The sequence below is a fragment of the Corvus kubaryi genome, unplaced genomic scaffold (assembly GCF_017639235.1).
Source record: "Corvus kubaryi isolate FWS band 111438036 unplaced genomic scaffold, C.kubaryi_AGA036_p1.0 37396, whole genome shotgun sequence".
Classification (NCBI taxonomy): Eukaryota; Metazoa; Chordata; class Aves; order Passeriformes; family Corvidae; genus Corvus; species Corvus kubaryi.
The window spans coordinates 30,589,759-30,613,215 of NW_024581135.1; the positions used below are offsets into that span (position 1 = coordinate 30,589,759).

Sequence of the window (23,457 nt, forward strand, 5' to 3'; positions counted from 1 at the left end):
CATAAATCAAATCCCTCCTGATGGGAGAGAATTTTAAAAGTCCTTGCAAGGAGTTTCAAAGATAAAGCAAGACTTTTCCTGGAGTTTCAATGCTGCCGGATAGTTGTTTATTAAGTCTTATCAGAGGAACAGAGCCACCAGTGTGACCCAGGTACAGCATAGAGCACAGAAAGCAGGAGAGAAGTCTCTCTAATTATCAAGATTTACACAGCCTTTTAAAGATATTTTAACCAATAGTTACTAAAAACGTACATTATTTTCATTTTCCTACCAATTACTCAGTAACACGGGCAGGAACTGCGGAATTCTCTATCCAGTCATTCCAAACTACTTTTACTGCAGAACATGGAGTAGTAGAAGAAGGAGAAGTTTTAGAGAACACAACAATCCCATTTTGATATTTTTTACTCTTAGCTATTTACTACAAAGAGAAGACCAAAACCTCTAGATTTTTCACCCTGTGACAATCTTACATAGTAGTCTATCACCTAATTCACACCACTGTATTTTCTAGTTCTTGTCTGATTGTTGGTAATTTTTTCCAAGGTTGGAGGTTAAAACAGTGTTGTTCAGGGGGGTAAGAACCCTTAAAAACAGGCAGAGAAATATTCTCGGCACTCTGGGTTCCTACATAACAGAATGACAGAACCAGTGCTTTGAAGGCCCAATTCGACAGACTCCTGCTTGTATAGCAATCACATGTTTTCCAGCTTAACTAGGCAAAATGGGTCACTGCTGTATCAGCTGGTGTCTGGAGGGATGAAGAGTAATTGGGAGCTAGAAAAAATGTTGCTGTTGATGACTGGAAACTTGCCATTTCAGTCTGTGGTAAGGAGCCTAATGTCTGCAATGAAAATAATGTAAAGAGGCAAATCTTACCATCTGCTGCTTTTTAATAGTGGTAAAAATGTCCTAATTATCAGGAAATGTCTATTGTACTGTGAATGATCCAGAGCTTTTATTTGGGTTTACAGAGGAAGGAGGATCTTGTTTCGAATAAGAAAACAATGATAAGCAACAGTAAGATTTAGCTCCTTTTCCCCAAAATCCATGAATCTTTAAAGCTCAGTTCTGTTTTCTTAATTAGGTTTTTGTCTTTCTCCCCACTTTATCCTACTGTTTACTGGCATGCTGTTCATCAAAGGATACTCCTGAGAGCCAAATTTACAGCATTTGTTCGTGTGCCTTAAACAAATCCTGTCTGTGGCACAATATTTATAGCCTGTACTTCTGTCAAAAGTAAGGCAAGACCTCCAAGCTTCCTATCAGCAGAGTAATGTAGGGCTAAATTACTTCAGTATCTGTTGATCCCAGACAAGAATCCTGGATAAATATGTTTGATTTAATGTAACATTTTCTTTCTGTTTTCTTTGTGTATCATTTGGTCTTCGCCAGTAATGATAAAGCAACTACCTGAAGTTTGTTGCCACTCTCTCTATTATTACCTTATTACTCTATTGTACCAAATAAAACTTAAATGCTGAGCAATACTAATATCAGCTACAATATCAGTACATCTAAGAGCAATTCAGACTACATATATATGATATTCAGAAACAAAGTATAATTGCTTGTAACACTTGCCTTCACTTAGCAAAAGATTATTCTTGAAAATGTCTTTCATTAATTTCTCTGGCTAGTAGTAATTTGATCTTAAATAATGGGACCTTAGGAGTTGTAGGCTTTCCACAAGTGATGGCACACATCCCAGAGATCTTGCTGATCAAAGTTTATGAAGGGAAGTTCATTTAATGTGACAGCCTGGTGGGAGGGAGCAGGAGGAATAGGTGTCACAAAGGGAGCTGAGGGAGAAGAGAGCCATCATTGACTTCACAAAGTTTAAATTGCACAAAAGACAGACTTGAAAATGTGTCCAAATTGAAGAAAATAAAAATAATGTTAATGTCTTCCCCAGACTATTAATAAGATGTCACCTACATCTTTAAAGCTGACTCTCAGACAGCTCAGAGAAGGAGCTTCCATGAGCTTACAAGAGGTACTCAGGATGGAATACAGACTGAGCCAAGCATGCATGGTAAGCAACAGCTGAGCCTCTTCTCTTTCTCTCCAGCCACAGAGGGGGAGCAGTTTATCAGAGGCTAAAAATTTTATGTAGATTACATCAAGGGTTTATAATGTATAGGTTTTAATTTTCAATATCATCTTTTTGAGTTTGTGAGGCTGTCACTTTTTTCCAGTTTCATGTTATTATATGGAATGCAAAGGACACTACATTAATGATGGTCAGATGGAAATGTAGAAGACTTCTGTTAAAAAAGTATGAAAACATTAATATATAGATAGTTTCATATTTGGATTGTAATTTTAAAACTGGTGTTCTTGAATGGGTTTTCTATTTAAATTACTTAGTCCTCAGTGCCTTAATTCCCAGCAGCAGGGTGCAAATAGTTGTTTATCACTGCCTTTCAAGAGTGTTGTCTATAAAAAAATTTATCACAGCAAGGGATTTTAGTGCTATTTGTACTAAGTGCTGAGTACTTGGATAGCATATGAGAAAGGGATCCTTCCAGTGGAACAGAGCTGCTAACTGAATTATGTGAACAAATGCCTTGCAGGGCTCCCCATGGTATCCTTATTATTAGTTGTGTCACATTTTAAAATAAGGTTTTTATAGGTCCGATTAAATGATTTGCAATGGTTAAAGTAAATACTTAAAGAAGTGAAAATCTGTCTATTTCTGATATGTTCTAATGCCTGACTAAAACTAGCACTGTGGCTCCATTACTAATGAAGCATGCTTAGGGATTTGTTACATTTACCTTTATCAAAAAAGAAGTGGATGTTTACAGGATTCCATTTAACTGCAAAGTGTTCCAAGTATGCAGAATACAGCACAATTCCTGAAGACTAGCCTTTCTCAGAAGAATTCCTGATACTACACACCTTAGACCTATCATGTGAAGCTCTTTAGAAAAAGATCTGAGATGTTACACAGAGAGAGAACGTGGACTGTGCCAAAGTGCCTGATCAGCTACAGGCTGACAGACTGATTCTAAGAGATGTGGCTGCATTTAAGCAAGAAGATAACAGAGCTCTTTAATAAGTAAAGACAAAGTAGGCCTAGAAAAGAACAGTACAAGTGGGATTTAACTGAATCTTGAGAACTTGCATTTCAAGCAGAAGTGGGATAGGGAAAGATGGGATAAATAGAATGTCATGTTACAACTTTTTTTTTTATGATCTTTCAGAAAGGCCATGACTTCTACGAAGGGGTTCGAGCAGGTAAGCATGCACACCAAAAACACTTCTCAAACATAATAATACAGAAATTCACTACTGTGGTGCTTCTTTGGAGATCACTACAAGTGGGTACAGCAACACCTGAGAGAAAACTTCCCAGATTCCCATAGGTTTTGCTTATTGGACTTCTGTGTGGCCAGAATTTATTATTGTTCCAAAGCACAAGAGCCATGTTGTTTCCTTTGTGCGATCTTAGTTCCCTAACACTATTTATCCACCTGGTTTCACCATTTCACATTAAACACTGACAGTACTGAGTACGTGTATCACTGTGTCCAGGCTTAGTGTTGCCACAGAGCTGGTTGAGCCAGCTACACAGTGCTTTAAGACTCAAAATCAAGAACAGCTGTTTGCATAGAAAACAAAGACTTGCTTTCCCCCGTGTCCAGAATATCTCTAAATGGAAGTGTCTGACTATTAAAAAACTATATACATAATGTTAAATAATTCAGCATTTTAAGGCATTGGTCAAGAGAGGTAGTGGTAAAAGTAGAGCAGTGGCTCAGCAAGTTCATCCAGGGGACAGACTTCGAGTCTGTCCTTGATCCTACTGCTGATTCACAGTGCAGTTTGTCAAACCCAAAGTCCCATCTGTTAGGGGCTGTAGCAATTATTTATGTACTGTTCATCACGAGATGAAATAAAGCACAGGCGTTTCTTTTTCCAAGGAGCTTACAGTACAAGGCATTTGGATGGATAACTTTTGGTTGGACTTTTAATTCACACAGTTACATACTCAAGTATGTATTATCACCTCCTCCTCATTGTTTTATATCTGTCTTTATAAAGCAGTTTAAAAGCCACTTGAGGAATGGATATTAGTTTGAGTATCTGCTATTAGTAACACTGTATTAAAGATAGCCTGGGGTGAGAGATGCAAAATTTATTCATACAGCATGAGGAAAGTTTCTGATTTTAATTAATTAGTCTTTAGCACTTATTAGCAGACACTCCTTTGAAGAATTTACCACGTGTTGAGAAGTGGCTTTCATTATGTTGGTAATGGGGACAAGGATATCTTAAAATTATTATTCCTGGGATGTATTCTAAATCAGCAAATAAGCTGCTGAAATGTAGTTATTCAGGAAGTGACAAACTCCAAGTCTGAGAGTCTGAGGAACACCAACTGAATTTCTCCTTGTAAGGCACAAGGTCGTGAAACCATCTGGGACTGCGGTACAGTACAAAAGCAAATCCCTTGTCAGTATGGCCAGGAAATACACAAACTCATTGTAAAGAGAGAAGCTGCAACAACAGCAGTTGGGAAACTTCTCTTTTATGTAGGATGAGGTAGCAAAAGTTTTAACTGTATCAGGGGAAGAAAAAACAAAACCTTGAAAGATGCAACTGCGCTGATGAGATTGCTTGTATTAATAATTTGTTCATGAAGCAATTTTGTTTTCTGCTTAGTGCATAGATCTTGTTCTCAGATTTTCAGTCTTAGGATTGTTTCTCATTTCAGAGGAGTGTAGAGTCTGACTCAAGATCACTTTTGTAGTTGGGTCTAATTTCATAAAAATCATTATCCATCAATGTGCTGAGCATCCTTTTTAATAGGAAGAGAGATTATTAAGTATTTCAACCAGCCATTGTGAATAAAAATGATAAAAGTGTTAAGTATTAGCTTTTTCTTTCTTAAAGCATTACATTACAAGCATTTAAGAGCCAGCTCTTGACCCACTCTACCACAAAAAGATTTACCACCAAAAGAAGTTGAGTTACAACAATCAGATTTTAGTTTAAGAATGTTTTTCAGCAGCCAATGGCCACAGGTCAGGTTTTAATAATACCTTTCATCTGCTTCAAACCATAATTTTAAAGGGCATGCTAGGGAGTAGTTTAAAAGCTTTTTAAACCTGCTTTGACCTGAGGTCAATATTTTTTTTTTTTTTAGCCGGTTTTCTTTCAACCTGAAAATCTGCTGTGGCAAACAATCTTCCCTGTTTATGATTCTTGTGATTGGAGCTATTAAAGAAAAGCCAAAACCCTTAAAGCATAAAACACATGGATCATATTTCATCAACATTTTCCCATAAAATAGTAAATGTGGGCTTGGAACACATTAGGTATCAATTTTTCACCTTGATTAATAGAATAATATGTAAACTAAGAAATGCATAGGTCTGGGTAGCTGCCAAGAATTGTTTTTCAAATCTTACTGCCTAAGAAAAGTGGCCATTTTTGGAGTCAGTGCTCAAACACATCCAGGTAGGATACAGTCTCAGCAGCAAATCTCAGGGACAAATACCTGTTAAAGCACCCTCCTAACTCTTTGTGCAGAATGTGCACTTGAAATGAAATTGTAAAGGTCTTCTACATCTTGCTGATCCTGCAAAGATGATATTTCTGTGCAGCTTCTGCCACCTCCCCTGCAGTGCTGGCAGATGTGAGCTGTACCCTGGGCACCCCAGGGCCCTGCACGAGTTCAGAGATTTTATGGCAGCAAACAGAATGCCAGGGACTTGGAAATATCAGCGTTTTGACTGTGCTGAAGGAAGCTCAGCAACAGAGCACTAACTGAAGTCTGGTAAAGTCACTACTACTGAACAGAGGGGTTTAGGATTTTGATTAAAAAAAGGTGAAACAAAAGAACAAACCCTTAACATGATGTCTGTGCTCAGTTACTTTTATCATAATGAATTTCCCTTAGCCTACCTTAGAAGTCTTCAGAATTTTTATTCTGTTCTTGTAATGATTGATCTCAACCTGGAGAGATACAAAATATAAAGAAGTCAATGCAGAAAGGGAATATTTTCATGATACTACTAGAAAACAAGTATTTTGACTCACACAAGATTAAAGACTTCACAGGAGAGACCATTATGAGCATTCAGCTTATCCACCAGAGTAAAACCGGCCACAGATCCAAACAGAAGGATGAACCTGAATAGACAGCGGCACCCTGGAGTGGAGAACTGGCAGCACTTACTACAGCATAGCAGAGGTGAAGCTCTGGTAACATACACATGGACACTTTCTCCTCTTTAATTTAAAGCATCTCTAATCAGCGTTGGCTTTTGTGCATAACAGTTTAGACTGTTTTGGCTGGACTGTGAACTTCAACTAAAATTGAAGAAAATCAGTAGATAAGTACTACTCCAATGGAATAAATACAGTTGATTTGGGACAGTTACATCCTTTGACCCAAGCCAATCAATGGTTTCACCATGTTCAGAAATAACTTGGAAGATCACAGCTTTTCAGTAAGTTACCCAGTTGAACGACAAAGTAAAAGCACTCTTTTACAGGACATTTCTTTTAAAGAATTGTCCTCATGGATTCTGTTTTCTGTGGAATTGCAGTTTCTGTCCATATAATGGGTTACTTTCTACAATCAGTTTGTTTCTAAGGAGTCCTTAGTTCCCTATTTGCAACTAAATGGATGTGGGACTCTGATTTGCCTTGCTCTTTAGGGATGTAAGCTGAAGAGTTGTGATGCCTATATGCCTTCAGCTACAGAAATATTAATTAGTGCCATTGACATTTGAATAGTGTTTATTTTCTAACCACTCTCAACCATTGGTTAAAGACAGAATAGTTAAAGAGAAGTTTTCAAGTCACATTTTTTACTACAAGTTGGTAGGCAGGCCACAATGCCTGTTTTTTTGATAAGCACAATCTTAGGTAGGTATTCTTTTCACTGTAAAATTCCACCCCCTTGCACCTTCCTCATCTTGGATATTTCTGGTTCACTCAATAAGAACAAAGTTTAGTAAAACATAACTTACCCAAAAATAGCTGTTATTCTTTGAAATATCTGGTCTCCGTGAGTGTCATAGTGCACCTGCCTTTAGAACCATCCTACTCTAAACTCTTTGTCAGAAAACAAACAAATAAAGGCCATTCTCAGGAGAGAAATTTGAAATATGCTCCCTCTTCCCGCCCATCCTCTCTTATATGCTGTGGGCTGTGTTGGTCAGGAGGTTGCTGATTTCACTAACCTGAAGAGAATGTGTGTCGTGAGGAGTGTTGGGCAGTCAGTGCATCGTAGAGAGCCACAGTTCTTACAGTTGCTCTTTTTTAAATGATAAAAATTTCACATTTTCAATAGCACTTTTATGGGTTTCTTAAAGCCTGAAAGGTACTTGGAAGGATGCTCTGGAGTTCCATTCATACTGGTCATTTTTACACACAAATAAACTCCCTCTTGTATTGTTTGCTAATGCAGCTGTTGCTGGCATGCCTTTGAAATTCCTGTGATACAGGGAATGTTTTTGGGAATTGGCATTTTCTTGTTAGCCTTTTACATGTGATTCATTCAGTGATGGTTTTTATCTTCAGTCGTGTATTTCCCAGGATACAGCATAAAGTCTGTATACTAAGATCATACAGATTGTCACAGTTAAATCTACCCAGGCCTCAGTATCTGTCAGTATTTACAAATAAACACTCTCGGTTCCCACAGAGATACTCTGCTTTAGTCCTTCCTTGTGAGTTATTTCATTATTAGTTTACATGATGTGTTTAAATTAGTTTTAGGCACTTAGCACCACTGAGTCATCTCCTGTACTCTCCCAAGAGTCAGATTTTGCACAGAGCTGTGAAAGCCTTGTCCCAAAGTAGCATCATAACGTACTGTTCCAGGTTCCCATGAAGGAGTGTAAGTCAGCAAAGAGTGGCAGGTCTAACTAAACCACCAATTTCAGGTCTATTCCTTCAATACTTCTGAAGTGATGCACTGTTCCTTGTATCATCCCAGATACATCTCTGGACAGGTCACAACTCAGGAATTCTTATCAGAGTAGAAATACGCGTGTTACAAAAACTCTGCCTTCTCCAGAGCACACAGATTTGTCTACCCCATGTAACCACTGTGGTGATCTGTCTTGATGCAACCTTAAGTCATTTCAATTAGAGGAAGTTTACAAGTAACTCTGGTGTTTCTCTATTCCCCTGACAGTGCTGATTGACAAAGACCAGTCCCCCAAATGGAAGCCAGCTGCTCTAGAAGAAGTCAGCGATGAATTTGTGGACAACTGTTTTAAACCACTGGGAAACAATGATCTCAGGCTGTAAAGATCAAAGCTAGTGACATCTTATCTATCTGCTTAGTTCTGTGATACAAAAATTTATAGCAGTGTGATCAATTTTGACAAGACTTTTTTAGCTAGCCTGACATTCACAAGGCTTTTTTCTGTTGGTTTTTTTTTTTTTTTTCATTCAGGAACATTCTCTATAATGAGAAAATAATTGTATGGTTAATAATGGGAAAAATCACTTCAAGGCAAATTGTTATTTTTACTGCTTTACACAGTGATTAACATTTAATTTTTTGCATCAGCTCTTAGTTTAAGAGGAGCCCTTGGGGAAAGAGCACAGTGAAGGGGTGACCTGATAAGCAAAAAGTCAAGAGGCCTTTTGTGTTCTTGGCTCTGTCACTGATCTGGTAAATTGGTATTGTGCCTCAGATTCTTCTGTATACAATGAAAATAAAATATGGTTAAACCTTTAATGTAGTCAGAGCTAAAAGGAAAATGCAACACAGAATTCATGGTGTTAAATACCCTTTTAAATAAAAGTTCAGACTGATATATTATTAGTCTAAGAAATTGTTCTGTTGATTTAACGTTTGGTCATTTTTCAGCCTTGCTGTGTGATGTAAACGTTTCAAATGTGATAATGTTGCCAGAGCCTAGAGCACATTTCTCTTTGCTTGTATAGCCCATTTTTTTAAATGGCATTAAGTCTGATTCGACTGCATAATCAGTTTTTCACGATTTCACAAAATTGCTGGTTTTTCTTGGTCTTACAGTGGTGAAGAAACAAATGCCTCAAAGCTTGCTGTGAACACCAAGCAGCACATTTCCTGTGCATTCAAGGTGGCTGGGTTCTGATAATACATGAGGTTATATGACATAACCAGAACCCCTTGATACAAGTATTTGTGAGTGGGAAATTATTTTTTCTATTGTGTATGCAACACACAGCTACCAATCTTTCTTCAACATTACGCCTTCTTCTTTATGCTTCATCAGTTCACGTTATCAGTGCTTCTTCCTACTTATTTCTACACTTACAGGCAGGTCACAAGTACAAATTTTGGCTTCTCTGAAGACTAAAGAAAACTTCTGTTCAAATGCCATAGTCAGTAACCAGCACTGGGGAGTCAAAAAGTCAGAGCTGCAGCAGAACCATTATGGAGTTTTCGACAGTGGGCAGTTTTTATTACCAACAGCAATGCTCTACAATGGTTTAAGGCTCCTTCCTTTCCAGGAGCTGTTGCCTGGAAACACAGTCCAGGAAATTCAGGCATCAAGGTGAACTACCAGAGTGACTTTCAAAAAATCAGAGGTGAGCAAATGGAGAACTAAATCAAGAAAAAATGGCACTTGCTTTGTCACTGGAGTCTTGTAAAATAAATTCGTTAAAATTTCAGCTGCAAGTTTATGTTACCATGGACATGCTTGTTATGGGACTGTCCTTGAGTTTAGCTCCAAAAGTAATTGAGATTTCATTAATACCTTTAGGGTAATTCTGAAAATATCACTTGACTTTCTACCTCAAGCTGGTTCTGTAAGAAGTACAAAGCTTCCCCTGTATTTTTAAAAACCTTTGCATGTTTTACATTCATAAACAATTGCTATTTTTAAAAGATTGGTTAACTCCATTGTTTTTGTATAAATGGAGCAGTCTTCAGCCAACTGTATTTAATGAAAAACACAGTAATTCCCAGGGAGTAGGGATCATGTCTCCGCTGATTGTAAATGACTTACACGATTTCAGGAAGAATATACTTCTGAATTAAAAAACTTTGATTTGCATGTTCAGTTGCTTCCAGAATTTATGTGAACAGGAATTATCCCAAGCTCAAGGTAATGAGATCTTGTCTAATCTGTGCAATCTTGTGTTTTTTTCAAATAAAAGGCATAAAAACAGATGGTAAGTTGAATTTTATTTGGTCCACAAGAAAATATTTTCCACAAAAAATATTGTAAAAATATATTGTAGTGTGTTTTATTTGGGAATACTGATGTGCCTTACTCCAGAAACGTCAACTTTACAAAGTTGTGCTGCAGTTAATGTATTTTGAACCATTATTAGAATATCAAGTCAGTCATATCATATCCACTCAGATTAATCTTGTTTCCTGGAGAATATATAAAGCAAATATATTTTTAACTCCTAAATAGAAGTAAACAGTTTTGCAGAGTATGCCAGTCCCAAACTGGAGTGCCTTTATTACACAAAATCAAGTCAAAGAATCAATGGTAACTTAGCTGGAAACCCACTGTCAGTGGCTCTATGACACTGTAGCACAGCTTAGCATAATCTGAATTTATGAAGGTAAAGAAGTCTTTATTTTTACACTGTATTAGTATTATGCCTATTAAACGTACAGCAGAGCTCTGGAAAGAGATCTCCCTCAATCTCTCACCAGACTGTAGTACTGAACACATTTATTTTCTGTTAGGGGTAAGTGCATTATTTATAAGGACAGCATCCCGTAAAAGAGATGATTTTCCTGGTGAGAAGCCCTCTCCCTGTTGTTTGCAAGCTTGTTTGCTTTCCATTTGCTGCGTGCCTTTCCTGACGTGCCAATGTCATGGAAAGCATCGTAAACCAGCTGGAATTGCACTTGGGGCCATTCTGAAGCTGCTGTAAACTTCAGGCACCAGTGAGGGCCGAGGTTGGTGGCTGCAGGTGAGGAACTGGTTGGGCCACCAAGCAGGTGCTGAGTCACCCTATGGGCAGCTGCAGGGGCAGGCAAGGCAGCCACCCCTCGCTGCAGCTCCTCCACATGGGAGTGGTCCTTGGGGCATGTTCAACGTGCCTGGGTAACTTGCTCCTCTGGGGAAATTCCGAGTGCTGATCAGAACGGACGCTGTGATGGAACCTTAGGCTGCTTTAGAACTCTGCCTGCTGTTGGAGCGTGCAGTGGCAGCCTGCCAACGGGGAAGCTGCTTTCAAAAGTGCATCTGATATTCCTGAAGAGCGTCAGATGCTAAGGCTACCTCCAGAGGAAGGGTTTGAGACAGGCAACAGGATGCACTGCACCACCCGCTCCCCGTGGCAACTGCCAGGGTCTCTGTACAGAGCCAGGGCAGATCCACCTAAAGGTGCTCTGGAAGTGAGTGCAGTTTTCTACCTCTGCTCTTCATCTGCCTGGCCAACAATGGCTATGGAGCTTTGGCTTTTTATTTAGTTACTGTGGTTTAGCAGTGTTAACATTCTCAAGTCCAGACTCATCTTAGAAAGGTTGGCCCTTTTTTTCTTTTTTGTAATAAAGCTTTATTTTAGCTAGAATAAGAATAGGAAATAGGAAAAGGAATCTTTTTTAATACTCTGGTTAAGCAATATCCAATTGATATGTACTGACTTGATCAGTGTTTTGGCTTTGCTTTCTAACACACTAATATGGAGATATTTTAGAGCAAACGGAGTATGATCTCATGTTTTATATGCTGTAGAACTTGAAGGAATGTCGCTGTTAACAGGAGAATTTAAGTGAACCATAAAACCTTAGTCCCACTTTGCAAATGGCTTTGAAGATGACTACGTAACTTCAAAGAGGACGACATTACAGCATAAGCTGATTGTGTTCCCTATTCCAGCAAAAGCCTGAGAACAGCCTTAATAGCAGGTCACTGGGAATCCAGTCTGCTCACTGGGATTTAATGGCAGCCTTGTGCTGTGTCACAGAGAAGCATTTTTCACCCTTTATTCCTGATAAACCCACTTCCCCATATAGGTGAATTTCAAATACCTAGGTTTGTGTCACAACATTTGCAAAACAGCTCAATTCATAGACTGTCTTATGTCGGGGAATAAGCTAAAACCAGCAATTGACATGGTCCTCTTTCTGCTTGGTTCCCATTGCTTGAAAAATCATGCTTTGTATCATTTACTAGAACTACATGTACCTTTTAAAAATAGTAACAGCTTCGAGCCAGTATGGAAAGCATTTCTCTATAAAATGAAAGCAAAATGGAAAGCACTTTGATCTCAAAAAAGGAACTATGTCTTTTAAACTGGGCATCACAGAAAAATGAACAAACAGGTGGTAAAAGCCAAGCTGTTAGAAGGCCTTCACTTTGTATAACATCAGCAACATTGTACCTTTAGGATGAATAGGAGAAATTCATCCAAGTCCTGATCTGTCAAATGCCAGCTGTGAGTGCAGAGGGTCAGGCTGCGAGTCCTGGGCAAGCAGGGAGCAGTGTGTGGATGCAATGGGGGAGGAATGCAGCCCTTGAGCTTTGGGCCTAAGGCTTAGTTCCTAACTCTGCCTTCAGAGCACTACTCAGGGCTGGGGCTCCCGTAGCTCCTACTAGCATTGCCACAAACAGGTTTTCCAACTGGGAAGCAGCAGCCTACAGAAGCTGAAGGAAGATGTCCCAAGGGTGGTACTTCAGAGAGGAATTTCAGTGTAATGCAGCCACAGTTCCCATGAAACAAATTGTCCTAAAGCACTGCCACACCTTTGAAGGTTCATTTCACCAGTTACCCATTTGCACATCTCTCTGGGTTACAGTAAAATAACAAAACCAAATCCTCCCAAACCAGCACCCTAACACAAAAAAAAACCCCCAAACAAAACCAAAAAACCAAGCAGCTTTGGTCTGAACACAGTGACCAGATGTCATTAACCTATCTTACTGCAGGATTTTAGAGACAAGCTTTCATGCATTTACAGAAGCATCTGTTAATGATAACGCACTGCTTATCAACACTGGCATGTTTCTCTCTGGTTCACTTCAATGGAAGGTGAATAGCATCATCATCCATATGGTTGCCTGAACACCACTTGGGTTTACAAAGCACTTCTCATCACCTTCATTATTTTGTGGTATTACAGATTTAGTTAGGTCACAGAATCCAAAGTAAAATTTATCATAGCAGTAACCTTTGCTACATGCAGACCTTGATTTCACTTTAGCAAAACGCAGACAAATTCACCAAGCACAGAGAGTTCATCTCACCTATAGACAAACCACTCATCTTTTATGCAGAACATAGAAATAATCCACGTTTTGTCCACTGTAGCAGTGCTTGTAGAGGTGCAGGGCAGCCACAGTCTTCCTATCCTCTTTTTAACACTAATTTCTGGTCACATCCAACACATACAAAGACAGAGTATACTCAACATATGGCTGACAACAAATGACACTTGATGAAATAGGTTCTACTGCAATCCAATTAGTTTGTTAGCAATCTGCGTTAAAAGGCAAATTTTCTCCCTGCAAACACCTCCCCACAGTGATGCTCAGAGGACAGCTTGGGGTGCTTTGTCTGCACTGGTGCCACGCAGAGCACTCACAGGCGGGCCAGGCTGCGGGAGGGCTCAGGGCACGTCGCTCTCGATGAAGGGGATGTCGCTGTACTTGCTCTCGGTCACCGCCCACTGCTTGACCGCCTGCTCCAGGATCTCGCGCGACAGCCGCTGCGCGTAGTCCAGCACGACGGCGCTCGAGGGGCCCTTCTCCTCCGCCTTCACCGCCAGCAGCGACGACTTCTCCCCAGTGCACCCTTCGCTGCCTCCCCCGATCCTTTCATCCTGGACGGCATTGGACCCTTGGAAGGCAGCCTTGGATTTGATGCATCCCATGGTACATTGGAAAATGCAGCTGCAAAATTCAGTTCAACAGCATGTTTTGATAACCTGGAAGCAGTTCCCTCATTCGATGCAGGGTTGCTGCTTCTTGCCAGTGCCTCCAGTTATTTTCAAAGTACAGAACATCTCCTTTTGTGCTTCTTCTGAAGAAATCTGTCAAAATAGTGTTTCATATAAAGGCAATAAATAGTTTACCATTCTCAGTGAGCTCAAAGGAAACCTAAATTCACTACAGGCGCTTGTAGAAGCAGCTTAAATAAATCTCTGCCCAGTGCGCGTAAAATGTTTTTATCGGTAACATCCATCTACTACAAGTAGGCAAAGTTTGACCTGAATTCGCGCTGCCTTTGAACGCAATTCCCAGTACAGGATGTAAGCCATCTAGGAATGGAAAGGTCTTAGGGAAAAAATAAAGTCTGTTTCTTCCAAGCTGACAATGCATTGCTCTTCTCCTGAAACTGCAAACAAATACTGTTTAGCTTCAGGGACTGCTGCTGCTGCTGGAAATAAACACCAAAACCACCCCACAGAAGCACCACACAACCACCATAACCAGAGTTCTGTGTCATGGCTGTCACACGCCCTCTGGGCACGATGACACTAATTCCCAGTGTCATTCTGCTGTTGCTCAAGGAGGCTTGAGCAGGGCAGCCACCAGAAGGTATTCACAAGGAACAAGAGCTGTTTTTGTTTTTTCCCTGGAGAGGGTAGGGAAAGCAGCAGCAGCCTGCTGTGATCAAGGCAGTTCCAACAGAGCCAGAGCTCTTCTCACTAGAGCAGAACAACTCTACATCTAGAGAAGGGAGACTGACAAATGAAACACCTGATAGGGTCCCTTTCAACTCCTCAAGATCCAGAACTGGTTGACTCCAAATTCTGGTATATGGATTTTTGTTTACTGGCCTACAAAGCTGTTTCTGGGGCTACTTTCTCTCCGCAGGCAAAGCAGAATCTCACGATATGCCTGACTTTGCTTGGCATGCACTTACCCACTTATCAGAGTTAACAGACTGCCAGCCAAAATAAAGACTGCGCAGCACAGAAACCAACTGTTCCCTACAGCTTCACCCAATGACGTTGTGCTAAGGTCAGCCAAAGTTAAAGATTTTTTGTAAATAGCCTTTGAAAATATAATCATGGCAAAGATGTTAAGCCTTATTTATTTTCTTTATACACAGGAGGAAATAAGGGCTCCAATCCAGTAACCTGATCACAAGCAAATATTTGCAGAGGAAATCAATCCCATTTGCAGGCAAATAGTGCTTCACAGGTAGGATGGGACTTCCAGGTCTAGCAGCTGACTCAGGAGAACCAGATTCCTGGGACAAGCTCCTCTCCTCTCTTTGCTGGTTGATAAAAACCATTGCTACCTGTTTGTAGGGCTGAAGTGCAGCAGAGAAGGGGTGGCTGGTGCTCCTGGCAGGAAGTCAGCCCTAAAGGGCTTCAGAAACCACAAAGTCCATACAAATGTTTTTACACCTTTAGCTTTGTACCAGGACATTCCAGCATTGTAGAGAAACATTTGTAAACCACTTCAGTGAAGTTCAGCGAAGTTCAGCGAGTCTCTTTTGTGCACACTCACCTGCTGCAGCACGTGCCCAGTGCTTTGGGGCAGGCACTGTAGTTCACAGGCCTGTAACACAAACCCTGCTGCCAAGGGCTGACCTCCACTTGCAGTTTTACCCTACACAGAAGAGAGCCAAGCTATCAGGTTTTTATTCCTATAACTTATCATGAAATGAGTAAAGACTGGATGAATAACTTGTCATTAAATGAGGACACAGCAGGATTCTCTTCACTGCACAAGAAACTACATTTATCCCTATGGAGGTTCGTACCTACGTCTATCCATCACATACACTGACCAAACTGAACGTGCCTACAGACCAGAGGGCAAGGAGATGCCTGAAAGCAATTCAGACAGCTAAATAATTCAAAGCTTTAATAGTAACATCTTGTGCATGTCTAATTTCAATATTTACCATTAATAAAACATTAATACTAATCACTTCGCCTTGCTCTTCTGGACAAATATGTAGTTCCAAGTATATGGTAAAGAATCACTAACAGCAGGTACCACCCAGCACTGCTGATACCTGAAAGCTGCAGTCTTGATCCAGCCAAGGTAATGCACAGCTTCAGTGTGTTTTTATCAGAGTTTATCCCTGACACTTTCCTTAAAATAGACAATTTGAATTTTTTACGCAAGTTTGGAGCTCTAGTTTTTAATTTGGGATTTTGGGTTTTTTTGGGGGTTTTTTTGAGCTTTATAATGGAGGCCTGATAAATAGAAGCCAGCTTTAGTTAGTATTTCATCAGTGCTTTAATGTTTCCCTTGTGCAACTGGAGATTTCTGTTAGGGAACACCAGCAGATGAGTTAGTGTCTAATGGAAAGGACAGAATGTGAGTAGAGAGAGGATAAACATCGCCTAAAGCAGGTAGGGAGAAATTCCCTAAGGTCAGCATCTTCCTCTGCAGAACCTACCACCTCTGCCTCTTCATTTGGGCCAAGTCAAACATTTGTGGGACTGTCCTACACAGAGCACAAGGTGGGCTCCAGAGCTTGCAGACAGCAAGGCACAAAATACAACTCAACTGTTCCAAATCAGTTGAGCTTCAAAGTTACCGATCTTAGTTTAAATTCTTGCCTGTTGCTCATTTCAGTCTTTACAGAGCTCAGTACTTTCCAAGCCACTGCAGTGAGTGTTACAGTTTGCTTGGTCTACTGGAGTTAATAATTGTTGGCACAGAAATGATTGCAAATGAAGCTGCCCTCAACCTTCTGGCTGCTTCCTTGTTTGCCTGACAGCCCTTGCCTGCACATACATAGTGAAGTGCTGTTTAAATCCTCTGTGCCTAACTCATCTCCAGAGTCTTAAGTTCTGACAAGGATTTTAACATCTCTACCTTTCCTTGCAATGCTCGTACCCCAAGAGAAGAAAAACCCCAACAAATTAAACCAGCTCGTTTCACTCCCAGCACAATGTTTCATCCAGTAACTGCACAAGGCAAAGTTGTGTGATAAGAGCCTGTTTCTCTCAGTGCCCAAGCTCTGCTCTGTGGCCAGTTGTGCCTCAGACACCACTGCATAGATGGTTTGGGGCTCAGGCCAAGAGCTCTGCAGCACAGTTGCTCACATGACAAAGCTGCTGGGCTTAGCTGGAGCCAGAGGTCAGTGAGCTCAGCTTGCTCTGCTCGCTCTCAACCAGGAGCTAAAGCAGCACCATCACAAACCAGAACTCATCTTCTCTTTTTAGAGACAGATTTTACAGTAGGTGAAATGCTGATTTATTCATCTGAAAAATACAGGCTCCTAGTTGTGCTCAATTTTACTGGATGTACAGTCAAAATATTTTTAAAGGCTTCATTTCACTTCAACATGACAAACACTGTATTAGTTTCAGGACAGTCCTAAAAACAGTCAATTCCGTATTGGAACTGGAAGTTCACAAGGATAAGTTCAGGTGTTGTTTCACCTATTACATTATTTACTGTGGTAATACAAAGAGAGAGAAAATATTGAGGGGGTGGTAGCTGAACTCACCTGGCATGTGAGGGCTAAGAGGTCTCTTTGCCAGCCTGGCAAAGTGTTTCCTGCCAAGATAAGTTCATTTCTAACTACTGAAGGAAACAAAACAATGGTGAAAGGATGCCTGCAATTCACTCTTAGACAATATAAAATACAGGAAAAAAAGCATTAATCATATAACTGCCATTTTTAAAAACAAATAGGATTTTTTAAAGACTTAATCAATAAAAATAACTGCAAAAAGGTAAATGTGAAATATCAAAAAATAAGGGTTCTATTGGCCTCTGCAATACACCATCATATGATGAAAACAGGCAGAAGAGCAAGTGTTTTGCTGTTATGCAACATCTGTAGCCATCATAAGCAAGTAAGTTCCTGCTGCCATTTAAATATTTTCCATCCATAAGAACATCAGAAAAAAATCTTGAAGTTCAATATTATGCTATGAGAAACTGCTTTCTGCAACACTTTCTGTTACAGCAGCCACCGGATTAAAAATAAGTCACAGTTTTCAAAATAGCTTCAAAATGTGCAGCTCTGCCCAGCTGAAGGCAGCAAGTAATTCCTGCTGTGACAGAGCCAAACTTTTCGGCTCAAATATGACTCCTCCTCCAGCAGGGAGGCTTTCAGTTTTCCCCTGGGTATCCACAGAAGAAGCTCAGAGTGCCACTTACCAGAACCACGTCTGCTTCTAACAGGTTGTCCCCGTGTCCCCAGGAGAGCACAGACAGCTTCACGTCTGGGACTCTGCAAAGGGAACCCAGGAACAGAGCTTAGCACTCGCCAGGGTGTCAGAGGTACACGTTATTACCAAGGTGATGCATCTATAGTGCTGGCCTTGCACAAGTCTGCCTGCCTTTTCTCCCACACAGAACTTGACTTTGACAAAGGTAAAAGGATGATACAGCACTTAATAAATTAGACTGAATGACAGGCTGCAACAATTTATATACAGCACCTAATCCCGGGTGCAGGGTGGGGCCACTGCTTGGGCAAGGATGCCCATCTGCAGGATGCCAACCTCCTCCCACAGCAAGTCCAGGTAAGGAGGATTTCAGCAAGGATATGGGAAGGGTAATGTGCCCCATCTGTTGCCTAACCTCAAAAGTTCTCTCCTGTTTTCCCTTCTCCCTCTCAGAGCTTCTGCTGAGACCTGGACCTCGATCATCCAAGGACACAGGGCAAACAGTCAGACAATCCCAGTGCTGCCATTATCATGGAAACAACTCTGGAACAAAGGTATTGAAAGCTGGAGTTTGGGCAGGTGACCCAGCTGACCTAGCAGCAGAGGTAACAAAACAGTACTTGGGCATCCACACCTCTGAACTGCACCCAATCACATAAAATACTCACACCCTCCATTCATAACGGAGAGGAAACCCAGAACATCCTCTGTCTCTCCCTAACAAGGTGGGCTGTAATTCAGGAGCACACGTGGCATTAGCCTTTGGATACTCTGCAGCTCCGAGCAGAGCAGCGGCACATAAATGGCAGAGGGATGAATCATTCACTCAGTGCACAGCATCCCCTCCATCGCTGCAGGACTCAGAGCTCCGAGCAGAGCAGCTCCAGGCAGGGGTTCCCAGAGCAGCCCAATCCACCAGGCTTTCAATTCTGCCTCTCCTTAACATCCAGCTTCCTGCAAATCCTACAGAGGAGATGCACTGTGCAACATTTATTATAACAATTCTTCCTAATCATAGGAAAATGAAGTTTTAAATGAAGTTACTTTAAGACAGGCACAATATCAAAGATTCTTCTGCCTCAGGCAATCACTGATACCCAAATATCCCAAAACAACTCAGGACATGAAAAGCAAAAATGGAGATCTCATTCCTCTCAGGGCCATCCCCTCCCTCTCCTGTCGCTTAGTGCCAACAAGAGATAAGAGCTACAGATTGGAAAGGGCTGGATGCAGCAACTGCAAGCAACTGCTGTGCAGGATTAGCGTGGAAGTGAAAGTCTCCTGGTTATCTGTCTCGAGGTACGTGCCGGAATTTCAAAGGCTTGGGTTTTTCCCCTCCATGGCCAGAATTGATAAAGCTTTTCCAGGCTTCTAAGCCAGTTTGTAACTGAATGGGGAAACGACACATTTGCTTTTCCAAATCAGGCAGACCTCTAGTCTACTTTCAAAGGTTTTTCAATAAGAGCACAGTTGATCACAGAATCATAAAATTGGTTTGGTTGGAAAAGGCCTTTCAGGTCAAATCCTACCATTATCCCAGCACTGCCATGTCCACAGCTAAAACCTGTGCCTAAGGGCCACATCTACACAGCTTTTAAATACCTCCAGGGATGGTGACTCTACCACTTCCCCGGGCTGCCTGTTCCAATGCCTGACCACCCTTTCAGTGAAGAGTCTTTGTTAATATCCAACCTAAACCTCTCCTGGTACAACTTGAGGTCAATTCCTCTGGATCTATTGCTTGTTACCTGAGAGAAGAGACTGAGCCCAACCTGCCTACAACCTCCTTTCTCAGAACACTGAGTTACTTAATGGAGGCAATTTCCATGACAAATTTCATCTCAAGCACTTTCAGCAATGCAGTTAAGGAACATGAAAATCTTCAAATTAGAGGGAAAAACAAGAGAGAATAAAATGTTTCTTCTTACTTCACTTTATGATTTACATGCAAGTGGGGTGTTTTTACGGTTAAATAGTACAGCTGTGTTGATGTTTTTATGCTGACAAACTCTGGAAATTTAAAATGAGTACTGACTTGAAAAAAAATAAATAAAAAAGGCAAAAGCCCCCACAAAACCAAGTAACAGACTCCCCCCTCCTCAAGGTACACAACCACAGAAGCCAGGAACAAAAACAAGTGCTTTCTGCACTGTTCTAGCAATCTTACCCAAGCTCTGGGAAGCAGCAAGCAAAGATGAAGTACCAAAAGAAACCTTTAGGTGAAAATACCAGTAGTTCAGAGAACAGCAATACCAGTAGGTACAGCCCTCAGCAGCCACAGTGTTATTCCTCATCCAGGAAAAAGAAGTCTTGTTAGAAGCAAAGAACACTGTGTGCTTGGTAGCTGTCTAATTTCATGAAAGTAAAACTGTACCCAGTCGGCCTGTCCTGAAATCCTCCCTCCTCCCTCCAGTGCAGCAGTTTATTCACCAGAACTGCATACACACAGCTCAGGCAGCAGCCTGAAGAACACCAGAGAACAGGATGCTAAAAACTTCTGACAGGTTCTGCTCATATTTTACCTTAGCTGCCTGTCTAAACAGCTGTACAGACTGCTGTTAGTCCAAATTTGGACAGAATATACTTACAAAAAATACTTACAATGTATTGATGGGTTTTTTCCCAATGTCTCAGAATGTAAGCAAGCAGACATGCACCAGTACAGACTCTGCCAGACCATGGACAAGAGGGAACATTAACTTAACTACCCCCATAGGGACAGGAGAAGGATGCCTACCCATTGATGGAAGCCTGTTTCCTAGGTGGGTGACAGTGAAGCAATGGATTTCCTTAGCAATGAAAGCCTTGGAGTAAGGCTGTAGAAGAAAGGGCATGAAGAAGATGCAGAGCTTCTCAAAAACTCCATCTGCAGGAAGTTTAGCCAAGACTTAAGGAACTCAACTACAGAAACTATAAAGGAATGCCTTTGGAAGTGGAAGCTAATAGTGATAGAGGAGATCCAAAATTCTCCAAGACCCCTAATACAAAATAATGCTCAAAACTGGTGAGTGAACAGAAACAAAATATCAGAAATCAATATAAAGTTTTTGACATAGATGTACAGCTGTTTCCTTGCCCAGCATAACACAGAAGGATGCAGGTTCAACACATTAGTCAGCACAGCCCACAGTTCTTGTAATTATCAGCCCCTCCCATCTGTACTAGCTGCAAATCCATGGTCTGAAGACCATTCCCACAGCAAGGGAAAACACAAGGTGTCAGAGACACTGGCCAAGTCCCACACCAAGGTTAGACTGCTCTAAGGCACAGCACCAGGTCCAGACGAAGCAGCCTCTTGGTTTATTACAATGCTCTAACACTGGAACAAACTAGAGTGGAAACATGAATTTTGCTACATATACCGCAAAATATCCATCCCAACAACTCAACTGTGGAGCCACAGCCTTCCTATTAACAGTCCTCTTCAGGAACACATTAAAACATTAAGCTGCTTACTCTAAGGCTCAGGAACTAGCCTTGTTTGTAAAGGTGCCTTACTGTCCTCCACAGGTGCCAGGCAGAGACAGAGCTGTAGACAATGAAAAGGGATGCACAAATCTTTACGAGCAAGAAAAGCCCCTCCTGTAGCTATTGCTGGCTGCTGCCCAGCCTGGGGATCCTGCCAGCAGGAACTGAGGAGCAGCAGCAGCTAAAACAGTGATCGGTCTCTCAGGCTGACAGGGTTGGGTTTTATTGTAGTGGCTGTCACAAGACTCAACTACGAACATATGGAGCTGCAGAGCATAAGGTATGAATGAGGGACACTGCCTGGCTTTGTGATGCCCTCAGGAAGCCAAAGGTTCCACTGGAGTAACACAAATGAAAGTCAGAAGGAAGGAGACCATCAAGATCTGCCTAAGATCAACCACAGAAAAGCAAAATAAAAGCAGCACACAACCCCATTCTGTTCTTTAATCTCCAGAAGCCCAATTATAAGGTAATAGTATATATTACAAGAATGGGAATTAGGAATACACCAGAAAAGCCATTTTTCCACATCTCACATAAGAAGGTACAGGAAAACACAGCCCCACATTTTAAAACCACAACTATGTTACTACTGATTAGCACAAATTGAGGAGTAAGAGGACAAAGTGAGGAGTTAACAACCAGATGCTCCAACTGTACAAAAAGTGCCCAGAGTCTCAGCGAAGAACTATGTCAGCCTTAAAAATCACTCTGTCTCACGGCTCTCCCCCGGTATTTGTTTCCTTGAATTCCATCACTCCTAACGTGCCAGCTCCTACTTCCAGCAGTTGCCGCCTTCGCGCCTGAGAAGCGGGAAGGCCGGCAGCCAGGCGAGGCAGCCGTGCCCGCACAGCCTGGCACTGCTGCCAGCTGTCTCTCCCCCAGGACCCTGCCCACAGAAACACCTTGTACCCAGAGACACGAGGGTCATGAGGCTCTGCCCAACCCCTTGGGCAACTTGTACAAACCAAGGTGATTTTAAAGCAAAAATGTTCTCAGCAGAATGTGATGTTCAGAAGCAAACTAATTTGTATGTGCTTGAAGGTTAAAAATGCTACTTTGTTAAGGCTACAGGATAAATCCCTGCATTTTTCCTTTTTTTGCCAATTACTATATTTAGAAATCTAATTTGGACTGCTACTTACTGAACTATGAGAAAGCATAAAATATTTCTAAATGTTTAACAATTTTTGCCATGACAGGTCTTGCATTATTAAATCTGTATTTTATAACATGCCAGATGAAGGTAACCTGCTCTGTATAAGGCTTTGTGTGGAAGCCTGGAAAAGGTACTCATGGCAAAGCAGGGGCTGACAGACCCTCGCACCACCTCGGCCAGCAAATACAGTAGTCTCACGTCTTCCCCACAGCAGGAACACCGCTTGGAGAGAACCAGCCACGCCGTTTACCTTCCCACTCCGCATCACTCTCATTGCTGTCCACAGCATCACCTTTCCTCAGGGTGCCCAGCGGGAGCGGCACCTCCGCTTTGCTCAGTTTGGAGGAGTCCGTGGCCGGCAACCTCGCTGCGAGATGATGGGAGGAGTAAAGCAGCACCGCCGCCTGTCCTGAAAAACCCCACCTCAAAGCACGGCTCTCCCTCCTCTCCTGCACAACACGAGCCTAAGGCGGCTGAAGGCCAGTGCTGCCCACGGCCAGCTCGCCCCGCGGGTGCGGCCGCGCATCCCCCCTCCCGGCTCGGGGCGGTGGAGCGGGCACATACCGGCGCGGCGGGGCGGTGTCCGTGCGAGCAGCATGCTGGAAGCGTGGCCCCGCCGCGCACGGTCCCCGGCCGCCGGGCTGCCCCTTCCTCCGGCGGTGCCCGCGGGATCCGGCCCTCGTCCCACCGACGCCGCCGCCTCCTCCGGGCTCCTGAACGGCAAAGACGCAAACCCACCGTCAAAGTCCATGCTGGGAGCACCTCCCGGCCCCCCGCCCGGCCCCGCGGCGCTCGCACAGGT

The 23,457-nt window shown here is 42.0% G+C and overlaps 2 protein-coding genes across 18 annotated transcripts in view; one reads left to right on the forward strand and one right to left on the reverse strand.

Moving 5' to 3' along the window:
• The window catches only part of HIBCH (3-hydroxyisobutyryl-CoA hydrolase), a 41,526-nt gene extending 31,393 nt beyond the window's left edge, over window positions 1–10,133 (forward strand). For both annotated transcript variants that reach the window (XM_042040703.1, XM_042040705.1), the window contains exons 12-14: window positions 1,916–2,035; window positions 3,210–3,243; window positions 8,162–10,133. In XM_042040703.1, the coding sequence (XP_041896637.1) occupies window positions 1,916–2,035; window positions 3,210–3,243; window positions 8,162–8,277 (270 nt within the window). In that variant the 3' untranslated portion in view covers window positions 8,278–10,133. The remainder of the gene's footprint in view (window positions 1–1,915; window positions 2,036–3,209; window positions 3,244–8,161) is intronic.
• Window position 10,134: 1 nt separating this feature from the next.
• CUNH2orf88 (chromosome unknown C2orf88 homolog) overlaps window positions 10,135–23,457 on the reverse strand; it is a 41,157-nt gene continuing 27,834 nt past the window's right edge. For 2 of the 16 annotated variants that reach the window (XM_042040715.1, XM_042040714.1), the window contains 4 exons: window positions 18,018–18,090; window positions 17,359–17,435; window positions 15,396–15,497; window positions 10,135–13,966 (listed from right to left, as the gene is read on the reverse strand). In XM_042040715.1, the coding sequence (XP_041896649.1) occupies window positions 13,544–13,807 (264 nt within the window). In that variant the 5' untranslated portion in view covers window positions 13,808–13,966; window positions 15,396–15,497; window positions 17,359–17,435; window positions 18,018–18,090 and the 3' untranslated portion in view covers window positions 10,135–13,543. The other 14 variants (XM_042040716.1, XM_042040718.1, XM_042040717.1 and 11 more) reach the window with 14 other exon arrangements.